Here is a 13,061-nt window from a genome sequence, read left to right as displayed (position 1 = left end):
AGTGTCAGAATTCCCATCCTGTTGAAGCTGAGTCACACTCTGCCATGTGGATACACACACACCACGTTGTACTTATCCGCCGTCCACCGATGGACACCTGGGCTGCTTCCACCTTCTGTCTATTGTGAACAGTGCTGCTGTGAATGTGGGGGGTACCAGGATCTCCCCGAGAGCCTGCTTTCAATTCTTTTGGGTATTACCCCGAAGTGGAGTCACTGGATTTTATGGTAGTTGATTTTTGTTTTCCACAGTGATGGCACCATTTCACATCCGTCAGCAGTGCACGGGGGTTCCAGCTTCGCACACCCTCACTTCTCACGAAGCAGCCAGAGCCTGGGCGTGCGGGGGGCCCGTGACCCGTTTTGCTTGCATCTGCCTCGTGGCCGTGGATGCTGAGCGTCTTCCCTGTGCCTGCTGGACGTGTGCCTTCTTTGGAGAAACGTCTATTCAAGCCCTTTGCTTATGTTTTAACTGAGCTGTTTGGCTTTTCTGTGTGTGTGTTGAGTTTTAGGAATTCTCTATATATTCTGGACAGTAATTCCTATGTGATATATGGCTTGGAGACACTTTCTCCCATCCTGTACAATCCTTTTTGCAATTTTAAGGAAGTACAATTTGTCTATTTTTAATTTTGTTGCCCCTGCCTTTGGTGTTCTAGCAATCATCGCCAAACCCAATGTCGCAAAGTTTTGGCCCGTATCCCTCAAACATTTTGAGTTAAATTTTGTATATCGTGTTAGGTAAGAGTCAAACTTCATTCTTTTTCATGTAAATATCCAGTTTTCCCTGCACCATTTGCTGAAAAGACTGTTCTTTCCCCATTGAAGGATCTTGGGACCCTTGTCAATAATCAGTTGACCACTTGGAGGGTTTATTTCTGGGCTCTCTATTCTATTCCACTGGTCTGGATGTCTGTCTGTATGCCAGCACCACACTGTTTTGATTACCGTGGCTTTGTCGTAAGTTCTGAAAGCAGGAAGTGTGAGTCCTCCAGTCTGTTCTCTTTCAGGACTGTTTTGGTTATTTGGGTCCCTTGAGATTCCATGAAAAATTTAGGATGGATTTTCTATTTCTGTAAGAAGTATCTTTGGGATTTTGACAGGAATTGTACCAAATCTGTAGATCACCTGGGTAATACTGACATTTTAACAATATTAAGTCTTCCAGTCTATGAAGGTGGGGTGTATTTCCATTGACTTGTGTCTTTAATTTCTTTCAGCAATTTCTGTAATTTTCATTATATGAGTCTTTCACCTTCTTGGTTAATCCCTAAGTATTTTATTCTTCTTGACGCTATTATAAATAAAATTATTTTTGCAATTTTCTTTTCATATTGTCCACTGCGTGTGTACAAAAATGCATCTGATTTTTCTGTTGAATTTGTACTCTGCTACCTTACTGAATTTATTGATTAGTTCTGACAGGTTTTTTTTTGTGTGTGGAACCTACATATAAAATCATATCATCTACAAATAGAGATAATTTTCTACGTTCTTCTTTTCCAGTGGGTGTGTTTTCTTTCTTTTTCTCGTCTAATTTTGCTGGCTAGAACTTCCAGGATTATGGTGACTAGAAACGGTAAAAGCTGGTGTCCTTGCCTTGTTCCTGATCTTGGAGAAGCAGCTTTCAGTTTTTCACCACTGAATACGATGTTCATAATGGGTTTCTCAGATATGGATTTTACTTTCATATATGGCTACTATTTCTGGTTTGTTGAGTGTATTTACCATGAAAGGAACTAAATTTCGTCAAATGCTTGTTTTTTTGTCAAATGCTTGCTTGGGTTTTCCTCCACCCTGTGATGAGGCATACTACAGCAATCCATTTTTCCTGTGCTGAACCATCTTTGCATTCCAGGAATAAACTGCACTTGGTCATGGGTGTGTGAATCCTTGCAACGTGCTGGATTCTGCTTGCTAGTATTCTGTTGAGGACCTTTGCATCACTGTTCATAAGGGATATTGGTCTGTTGTTTTCCTGTAGTGTCATTGTCTGACTTTGGTATCTGGGTAATGCTGCCACATAGAATGAATTAGGAAGTGTTCCCTCCTCTTCAGGTCTCTGAAAAAGTCTGAGAAGGCCGGGTATCAACTCTCCTTTAGAAGCTTGGCAGCACTCGTCCTCTGCCGGGAGGTTTCTGGATACTGATCCAATCTCATTACTAGGTACAGGTCTGTTTGGATTTTCTGTATCTTTGAGATTTACTCTGGGCAGTTTTTGTGTTTCAAGGCATTTGTCCATTTCATCCAGGCTATCCAATCTGTTGATGTAAATCTGTTCATGATATGCTCCTATCATCTAGTTCTGTAGAATCAGTAGTAATGTCCCTACTTTCATTTCAGATTTTAGTAATCTGAGTCTTCTCTCTTTCTTCATCCATCTAGCTCAAAGTCTGTCAGTATTTCTGAACTTTTGGAGGAACCATTGATTTTCTCATCTCTATTTTATCTTTGCTCTAATTGGGGGGGGGGAGGTAATTCGATTTATTTATTTGCTTATGATGGAGGCCCAGGGACTGTGTTCACACCAGGCACACGCTCCACCACTGAGCTACGCCCTCCCCACCTCCAATCTTTATCATTCTGTCTTCTGTTAGCTTTGGGTTCAGTGCATTTTTCTTTCTCTAGTGCCTTAAGTTGTAAACTAAGGGTTGATCTGAGATCGTCCTTGTGTTTAGTGCGTTGATGGCTATAAACCTCCCCTTCAGCACTGCTCTCACTGCACCCATTAGTTCTGGTACGCTGTGTTTCTGTTTTCATTTGCTTCTAAGTGTTTTCTCATCTCTCCTGGATTTCTTCTTGGTCCACTGATTGTTTAAAAGTGTGCTGTTCTCTTTCCACAGTTTTGTAGATTTTCCCGTTTTCCTCTTGTCACTGATTTCTAACTTTTTGCCACTGGGTCCAAGAAGATACTTGGCATGATGTCTATCTTTTTAAATCTATTGAGACAATTTTGCCTGCTCTTCTCTTATAAGGACCCTTGCCACTGGACTTAGGGCCCACCTGGGTAATCCAGGATGGTCTCTTCACCCCAAGGTTCTTTACACATCCGCAGAGAACTTTTTCTTCAAATAAAGTCATACTCACATGTTCTGGGGGTTTAGAAATGAGCGTATCTTTTGGCAGGGTCACCATTCAACCTACTACAGTCTACCTTCTGGCCCTGCAAAAACCCACATCTGCCCCACATGCAAAATCCACTCACACCACCCCCACATCCCAAGAGACTTAATCCAGCACCAACTCCAAATCCCCAAACCTCCTCTGAAGTTCAAGCCCTACGCCTTCCCTTCTAGCCGGGTCAGGCGTGGGTGAGCCTCGGCACGCCCTCTCCCAAGGCTGTGGGTCTGTGAGACCAGAACACAGATTATCTGCTTCCAAAGACACAAGCATGGGGCAGGACAGATACTCCTGCTCCAGAAGGGAGGTACAGTGGCATAAAGGGATCACTGGTCTCATGAACTTCTGAGACCCAGCAGGGAAAAGTCTATGAGGTTTCAAGACTTTTCAAGAGAATACATCACTGTGGGTCGAGGTTCTGCCCTCTGGGCCTGTGATGGCCTCACCCTCTGGGCTCAAGGCTCTACTTTGGAGTCAGACTTCCCTTTTCTTGAAGGGCAGCTCATGTTTGTGGCCGAGCAGCTCTATCAGCCTATTTCCTGCAGGAAGGATTTTGGAAGTCTGACAGCCTTCTCTCATTTCTTCCTGTCTCTGTTCCCTTCAGTCCAAGCTGGTGGTATTTCCCAAAACCTCTGTGGGTCTCCCATGTATGTCAGAGATCCAGGCCATTTGACAGCCTCCACAGATCTTCCCTGGATACCTCCTCTCCAGTCCTAGGTCCCGTGAGATGGCTGAGCCACCATTAAAACAACTACTCTCCTTAGCAAAAGGTTTCCAGCCACACACTTGGCCTTCTCTCCAGAGCATGTTCTCCTAACACTGAAACTCCTACTATTACCATCTTTGTGCAAGTGGGTGCTGTGAATTTTCCAAATCATCAAGTGCTAGTTCCATATTGCTCAGCAGTTCTTTCCTGAATTCATCTCTCTCCTCTGGTATTTTATTACAAGCAGCAAGAAGAAACTAGACCACACCGTCAACACTTTGCTGGGAAATCTCCTCGCGAAATACCCAAGTTCATCCCTTCCAAGCTCTGCTTTGCACACCACTGTGGAGCACAATTCAGCCATGCTTCCTGCCGCTGGGTCACAGCCAGTTGTCCTCCCCCTTCCAACACGATGCTCCTTTCCCCTTCTGAGCTCTAGTCAGTAGCATCTTTGAGCTCCTGTCTCCAGCAGAAGGCACGTGTCTCTGTGCGACATGTGCCCTCAAAGACGACAGGCGCTTTCTCCACCTTGCTCAGTTCCTCCTGGATTCTCACCAGAGTCGTCTTTAAAGATCGTATTTATATCGACAGTCTCTTCAAGGCAATTAGATTCTTTAAAAACGGTGTTTCTCAAAATTCTTCCAGCCTCTACCTCTTATCCGATTCCAAAGGCACTTTCACAGTTCTAGGTATTTGTTAGAGCAGCACCCCACTTCCTAGTACCAAGATTGGTTTTGGTTTCCTGTGGCAGGTATGACAAAGTACCACAAACCTGGTGGCTTAAAACAACAGGTGTTTACTTTCTTGCAGTCTGGGGGACAGAAGTTCCAAGTCAAGGTGCCAGCAGGGCTGTACTCACTCTGGGGGCTCCAGGCATCCCTTGGCTTGTGACTACATGCTTCCCATCTCATTTCTGTCCTTACCCATCTTCTCCTCCATACAAGTGTCTCAAATTTCCCCCTGCCTCACTCTTGTAAGGGCATGTGTCGTTGGGTATAGGGTCAACCCAGATTACCTACGGTTACTTCATCTCAAGATCCATAACTTAATTACAACTGAAAAGATCCTGTTTCCAGAAAAAGATCACATTCACAGGCAGTGGGGGTTAGGGTGTGGACACATCTCTTTGGGGCTACAATCCAACACATTCTTCTCTAAAACACATCTCAAAAGCCGTCCCTTCTCTGCATCCTCACTGCACTGCCCTGGCCCATCTCTCCTGGGGCTTTGGCCCAGCTGGCCCCTCATGCTTCCACCTCTGAACCCCAACAATCCACTCTCCTCACAGCCAGAGGACTGTTTTACATGATGAATCCCCTGCTTAAGGCCCCACAAAGCCCTCTCTTCACACTTGCTTACGCATGGCCAGCTCCTCTGACAACTTACACCTGAGCGTAAGTGTGACGCTCCGGAGGGCTCCCCAGGGACTCCTAATGTGCCCACCCTCTGCTGTGCACCCCTGGGACACAGGCTTTATTTCATTCTCAGCATTCACCCCAACTCGGGACTGTCTTCTCCATCTACCCCCTCATCTATTCCCTCACTCCATCCATCTGCCTGTGGGATTAAAGAACAGAACTTCTCTGTGATGAGAACCTTTAGCACATCCCGCTGCCGCCCCATGACATCCCCGCTTCCCTTCGGGGCGGATCCCTAACCTTCACTGCTGTTTACTCTCACACTCTCTGTGGGCAGGCAAAACAAATGGAGATTTTTTTTTCTGATTGAAAGTCTCCAAAAAAGTTGTAAACAAACAAATAAACAAACCCGAAGAACTTCAGAAGTACCACCTTTATGAATAAAAAATGACTTGTCACAGTTTCTATCTATGGTGCAACTATTACCTCATTGAAAGATGAAAGGTTAAGTTTTTTGGCGATGAACTTCTTTAGATGCAGGACCGTTGCCTGGGCTGAACAGCGGATCCATTTCCGTTTCAAGCCCCGCAGTTTGCTGCTATTGCATTCCAGGCAGATGCTCACCTTTAAGAGAAAGGACACACAGCTGGGCAGAGGCCGCATCGGGGTCTGGCGGGGCCGCTCCTGGAGGCTCCCTGAGACGTGTACTAATCCCACCAAGTCTAAGGATGCTGACTTTTTCGAAATCATGAATCTGTTCTGACTGTAGAAACACTGTAGAAACAGAACTCTAATCACTTTACACAGCTTACCTTAAAACCCGCTTACCGTTTGCCATTGTGTGAAATATAACCCTACAAGATTAGCGTTGTCTTATTAACATAGTGCTTTCAAGTAAATCCAAGAATTATTTATTCACTGTGGCAGTGTGTGCTGGCCTCGGGGCAGGACCGACAAAGGCTGGAACCCTGCTCTGAAAGCCTCTGGGGGCTGGGACACGTGTGTCGCCCCATGGACCGTGCTCCCTGCTGTGGAAGCACGGCAGGGACAGACACGTCACACCAGCAGACACCACCGTGTCCGCAGGAATGCCTGGAGGAAGGCTTGCAGGAAGTCACATTACTCTTGGCCTTCAAAGAAGACCGCAGACTCACCAGAGGACAGAGCACCTGAGCAGAGGACACACCGTGAGCAAAAGCACAAAGTCCAAAGTCATGGTCACCTCTGAGTGGACAGTGTGTGACAAGGAATGAAAACAGCAAATAAGTAGAAGACGTAGTTCAGAAAGAAAGAGCTTAAGGCGGACTGACTGGCTGGGGTTTAGGAGACGAGAAGTGGCCGACTGTCCGACTGACCCACTGACCGACTAAGTGACCAACTGACTGACCGACCGGCTGGGGAGCAGGAGGCGCCAGGAAGGGGCAAGACTCTCGTGTCGCTTAGGAGGCAGGAAGAGACTTGTATTAATTTCCGACTTTTAAACAATGCATTCATTTTAGAATTTTGTAATTGCTAAAATAATAAAAATCAAACATATACCTTGCCAATTAGTTGCCCAGCACAGGCAAAAAAGAAGATTAAATAAAATTTACTGATTCAGTAGAAGGCACACAAGGCAGGGAGCACAGAATTAAGTTAGAACACTCCCTCACTCCATACACAAAAATAAACTCATAATTGCTTAAAGACTTAGACATAAGACAAGACACTATAAACTTCCTAGAAGAAAACATAAGCAAATTATTCTCTGATATAAATCTCAGCAATGTTCTCCTAGGGCGGTCTACCCAAGCAATAGAAGTAAAAGCAAAAATTATCAAATGGGATCTAGTTAAACTTATACGCTTATGCACAGCAAAGGAAACCATAAATGAAACAAAAAGACAACCTATGAAATGGGAGAAAATATTTGCAAATGATGCAACTGACAAGGGCTTAATTTCCAGAATATATAAACAGTTCATACAACTTAATAAGAAAAAACAAACAACCCCGTCCAAAAATGGGCAGAAGACCTAAACAAGTAATTCTCCAGTGAATACAAATGGCCAACAGGCACATGAAAAACGCTCAATATCACTAATTATCAGAGAAATGCAAACCAAAACTACATTGAGGTTATCACCTCACACCAGTCAGAATGGCCATCATTCAAAAGTCCACAAATGATAAATGCTGGAGAGGGTGTGGAGAAAAGGAAACCCTCCTACACTGCTGGTGGGAATGCAGTTTGGTGCAGCCGCTGTGGAAAACAGTGTGGAGATTCCTTAAAAGTCTAAAAATAGACTTACCATATGATCCAGCAATCCCACTCCTGGGCGTATATACAGAGGTAACCTTAATTCAAAAAGATACATGCACCCCAATGTTCACAGCAGCACTATTTACAATAGCCAAGACATGGAAGTAACTTAAATGTCCATTGACAGATGACCGGATAAAGAAGTTGTGGTATATTTATACAATGGAATACCACTCAGCCAGAAAAAAAGAATAAAATAATGTTGCTTGCAAACAACATGGATGGGCCTAGAGATCATCATTCTAAGTGAAATAAGCCAGAAAGAGGAAGAAAAATACCATATATCACTTGTATGTGGAATCTAAAGAAAAGAAAAAAAAAAAAAAAAGGACACTGTGAACTCATCTACAAAACAGAAACAGACTCGCCGACTTAGTAAACAATCTTATGGTTACTAGGGGGAAAGACGGTGGGAAGGGATATTTTTGGGAGTTTGTGATTTGCAAATGTTAACCACTATATGTAAAAATAGATTAAAAAAAAACCAAGTCTCTCCCGTACAGCACAGGGAACTATATTCAGTATCTTTTAATAACCTTTAATGAAAAAGAATATGAAAACAAATGTATGTATTGTATGTATGACTGGCACATCATGTACACCAGAGACTGACAATTATAACTGACTGTGCTTCAGTTAAAAACATTTTTTAAATTAAATTTAAAAAATGTAAACAGAAAGCACAAACTAAAGCAGAAATACATTCAACTCACCAGCAACATAGTAAATGTGAAACTGTTTTGTCATTTAAATGAATTTTCTGATTGGATTTTTTAAAAAAACACAGCTCTCTGCTGTAAAAAGTGTCACATTTAAGAAAGATGTTAAAAAATGGAAACACCAAGGCAAATATGAGCCAGAAAGAAGCTGACGGAGCTCTATTAATATCACGTAAGGCAGACTTGTAAGGCAGAAATCTGAGTAAGAAAACACTCCGGAAGGAGGGAAACATCTCTACGAGTGACTGCTCTGCTAACAAACCGCCGTCGGCGGACTGAGGGGAAGTCACTCAGTCCAGTCACAGTGGGGCCGGGAGGGCGCTGCCGCGCCCCACGCCTGATGGGCGAGGACCTGCGCCCCAGGCCTGAAGCAGCATGACCCCGCAGACCTGCCTCTGAGCGGGACGTCGACCACACCCAGCACCACTGGTGGCACAGGGGCTCACCAGAGGGGCCCGCCCCCCCCCCCCCCCCCCCCCCCCCGCACAGGACCGCGTCCTGCACAGGGAGCACAGCTGTCACACAGGAGGAGCTCAAAGAATGCTCGGTCTGTCAACACAGGTGACCGCGAAGTTGGGGAGCACAGGGGACCGTCACGTCATGTTGATCTTTGGGCTGTGGGTCCACCACCTACTTAAATACATAAAAGCATGTTTGTGATTTTTTAACAGCTTCACTGAGGCATAATTTACATTTATCTGTTTTAAGTCTGCAATTCAGTGATTTTTAGTCAATGTCAAGTTGTGCGACCACCATCATAGTCCAGTTTGAGGTCGTCCCCATCACCCCATGAGGCTCACACCCTCTGTGGCCAATCCCATACCAGCCCTAGGCAACCCTGTCCATCTGCACAGGTGGTCCTCACGTGTCTCCAGACGCATCTGCATGCAGCCCGTGCTGACCAGTGCTCCTCCGTGTGGACAGAGCATGTCTCGTCGATCCACTCACTGGCCAATGGACGTTTGGACCGTTCTCAGGGCTGGCTATTCTGAATAACGTTGCTATGAACATTCACGGACAAGTCTTCGTGTGGATGCATGTTTCCACACACATCTAGGAGCAGAGGTGCTGGATCATGTGGTTAACTAATGTTTAACTCTTTCTTTGAGAAACTGCCAAGCTGCTGTCCACAGGGGCCACACCACTTACACTCCAACCAGCAGAGTGGGAGGGTTCCCGTTTCTCCACATCCTTGCTGACAACGTGTCTTTTCGACGGCGGCCATCCTCGTGAGTGTAACATCATGTATCATTAGGGTTTTTATTTCCTCAATGACTAACGATGTTGAACATCTTTTCATGTGATCATTAGCCTTTTGCATGTCTTCTTAGTGAAATATCTACTGAAATCTTCTGCCTACTTCTTAACTTGGTTTGTTTATCTTCTTACTGAGTTACAAGAGTTACATACTCTAGAGACAAGTCCTTTTCGGACACGTGACTTGCAAACATGTTCCTCCCAGTCTGTGGCCCCTCTTTTTACTTCTTAATGGGGTCTTTTGAAGAACAGCAGCTCTTAATCTAATGAAGTCAGTTCATCAGTTTTCTTTTCTGAGTTAACGCAGCTGGTTTTGAATCTGAGAACTAACCCAAGGTCCCAGAGAGTTTCCCTCATGTTTCCCTGCGAAGCCTTCAAGTTTTCGCTCTCAAATTTTGAGTTAACTCTTGGGCATGCTGTGAGGTAAGGGCATAAATGCATCTCTTTGCATGTGAGGACCCTACCGTCCCAGCACCACTGGTGAAGACATTATCACACAATGTCTTGATTACTGTAGCTTTTTAGGAAGATTTGATGTTTAAAACTTTCAGTGCATACTTTAAAAAATAAACCCATGGGTCAAACAAGTCATAATGAACATTTAAAACTATTCAGAACCAAATTACTACAGTTGGAAACCATATGAATGTTCAACTCAAGAACTTAAGAGAAGGAACCTACAAAGAGAAGAAGAAAGGAAATTAAGAGCAACAATGAACAGAAAAGAACACGGTCAAACCTCTGGCAAAAGTGACTGAGAAAGTGGAAGACACTCATGCAGTCAGAAAGAGAAATGGAAAAATAACTATACGTGCAGCAAAAGCCACAGGCAGAAGAAGGAATTCCATGAACTGTTTTATGTCAAAAAATTAGGAAACCTAAGTCTAATTAGAAAGTTCCTAGGGAAAATATGACTGAGCAGAATGAACTAGAAAAGCAGCAGACTTGAGAAGGACTAAAACCATTACAGAAATTTAATCTGTGGTTAAAAATATTCCTACCTCTCTCCAAAAAAACTTAATCAAGATCTGACGTCTTCATAGGAAGTTTAACCAACAGTCAATAAAACTGATGGTCTCCGTCTCACACAGACGTCGGTAGAGGATAAAACACTGAAGAAGACTTGCTTGTCTTACTTGACTCAATACAGAACCACACAAACACACACGAGCAAAGAGAAGACTAACTCCCGTAAAACGAGTACGAAAACGTTGGGACGCCCGACACCCAGAGGCCAGGAACAGAGCAAGCGGCTTGCATGGGACAGGATGCAAGTGCCGGGCACCCCCCTCGCCCACGGGCTGACCCACACACGAGTCTGGGACACGTGTGCTGGACGTGCCCCGGGAGGCCGGGGCAGTGCCTGGAAGGCTGTGAGCACAGGGCACGCGGAGCCCTGGAGACAGTGCTGCGCTGGCACTGCTGCAAAACTGTCACACACACCAACTAATATTCAGTGGGTACGTCGTGCACCTCAAAAAGTCTCAAAAATATAATTTTAATAGGAGAAGTAAGCTGCACAAAGACACAGGTTCTGCGTTCTGTGCTTATGGCTACGTACGTACATGTGGAGATTCAGTGATCTAGGTCAGCAAACAGCCAAGTGCCCACAGGCCCACCACCCGCAAGTCCCCCACGTTCTCCTCCAAACACGTCCCAAGCCCTTGGCCTCTGCGCCATCGCCTGTCTGAGCCACGGATGCTGCCTGGTCTCCCATGGCTGCCCTGGCCTCTCCGGTCTCTGCAGAGCAGCCACACCCCCAGGCCTTGTCTGACCGCCCTGCCCCAGGCCCTGCCCCATCCCTGCACCTTGGCCAGTCAGCTCCGCGGGTCCCAATGGGATGGGCGCCACAGGTCCCGGGTGAGGGCAGGCCGGACACAGACAGACCGTGGCGCCTCCCTCCCAGTGCCAGGACATCCCGCGCGGCCCTTCCGCGTGCTGTAGCGCAGCAGCCCATCCGCCCACCTGCTCAAAAGCAGGCTGAGTGTGGGCCTGGCAGGACGTTCAGTATTTCTTGAAAGTGTTCACTCTCATCTTCCTGCCCCCCGAGAACTGCCTTTACCCCAGTCCCACCTGGCAGCAGCTGCTGCATCCTCCGGGCAGAGAACTCCCTGGACGGGCACGTGGACGGGGCGGCGGGACAGGGTGGCGGAACTAACTCACAAACACAACCCTGTCCAGCTCCTCCACGGACAAGGCTGGCAGAGCCGACAGAAAGTCCCAGATGCACGGGCATCACTGGGGCCTGAAAGCAGCTGGGTTAACAGTCCCCACCGACTGAGAGGAGGCGAGGGTGGCTGGAGGTGAGGCGGGGGGGGGGGGATGCACCAGGATGCCCCCAGCCAGGCAGGAGTCCCCCAGCCCAGGAGGAGCCCGGCCTCAGAAACTGCTGCTTGCCAGAGCAGGACAGTATCTGCCTTAAGTGCAGAAAGGAGAGCAATGGCCACAAAGGTTTCAGCTCCAGAGAAAACCCGGACTCTTGCTCCATGAACACCCAGCACTGGCTCTTTTGAAAACAATCAATCGAACACACAAGTCCGCCATGTTTGGGATAGAAAAGAAAAGGCGAAAATTAGTAATGATAAACATAAATCCCGGAGATTAACCCGACAGAACAGGGCTCAGTGAGAGGAGAGCCCCGGGCACCTTCACACACGGCGCTCGGCCCTGTGCCCGGAGGGGCCGGCCAGCCCGGACCCCGGATCCTGGTGGGCCCCCAACGCCACCGGGAGGCGTCCAGGAGGACTCACACCCCAGCCGGGTCAGAGCCAGGGGAGGAGCAGCACGCGGGCCCCGGGGTGCCCGTCACCCCAGCATTTATACTTTTCTCCGTTCACCTGGGCACTGCTTCTGTCCAGCACACGCGTGCGCCTATGTCTGTGACGCTCGTGGAAATTTTTAACAATACAGAAGCATATAAACTGCAAAATTAATATTCTGATATTCTATTGTTATCCCCAAACCACACCATTTTAATTATGTCTTTAATAAATGTAAGTGCACGTGTCTATGTGTGACCCCTCCATTTATTAAATGCACACGTGTGTATCAGAACACACACGGACAGGCAGACCTCACTTCGCTGTGCTCTGCAGACATCGTGCTTTTTATGAATTCAAGATCTGTGGCAACCCTGTGTTGTCAGATGACGGCACGTTTTGCTTTTTACAAAATTTTAGATCAATGAGTGTGTGTTGTTTTTCGGGCATGATGCCGTCACACACTTAACAGAGCACAGTGCAATGGGAACACAACTCCTACCTGTGCCGAGACTAAACAGCATACGTGACCCGCTTCACTGTGACAATCACGTGACCACAGCGGTCTCTCCGCGCTGCCTGCATGTGTGCGCGTGTCTGCGGACGCACCACATACATTCTGTATGGACAGCACCCTACTTCTCACAGCTATCTGAGCTTTTCCTCTCCCAGACAAGCTTCAGAAGCAGCTGGTTAAGTTCCACAGTAAATGGTGAAATCACACCTCTGAAATTAACTTGGAGCGAACTGACATCTTAACCCCAACCTTCCCACCAGGAACACGCAGCTACTCGGAGCTTCCTCCTGTGTTCCTCTGTAAGGTCTGGGGTCTTCATTTCGG

The 13,061-nt window shown here is 46.5% G+C and overlaps 1 protein-coding gene across 4 annotated transcripts in view; it reads right to left on the bottom strand.

Annotated features, from left to right (window-relative positions):
* Window positions 1–13,061, bottom strand: part of PCGF3 (polycomb group ring finger 3) — a 48,312-nt gene that overhangs the window by 5,788 nt on the left and 29,463 nt on the right. For all 4 annotated transcript variants that reach the window (XR_004324060.1, XM_032491743.1, XM_032491734.1 and 1 more), the window contains exon 8: window positions 5,670–5,807. Coding sequence is in view for 3 of the 4 variants with exons in the window: in XM_032491743.1 (XP_032347634.1) it covers window positions 5,670–5,807 (138 nt within the window). In the remaining variant the exon portion in view is untranslated. The remainder of the gene's footprint in view (window positions 1–5,669; window positions 5,808–13,061) is intronic.

The sequence above is a fragment of the Camelus ferus genome, chromosome 2 (genome assembly GCF_009834535.1).
Source record: "Camelus ferus isolate YT-003-E chromosome 2, BCGSAC_Cfer_1.0, whole genome shotgun sequence".
NCBI lineage: Eukaryota > Metazoa > Chordata > Mammalia > Artiodactyla > Camelidae > Camelus > Camelus ferus.
Note: the sequence above shows the minus strand (reverse complement) of the source record. Positions and strands in the feature narration are given on the sequence as shown.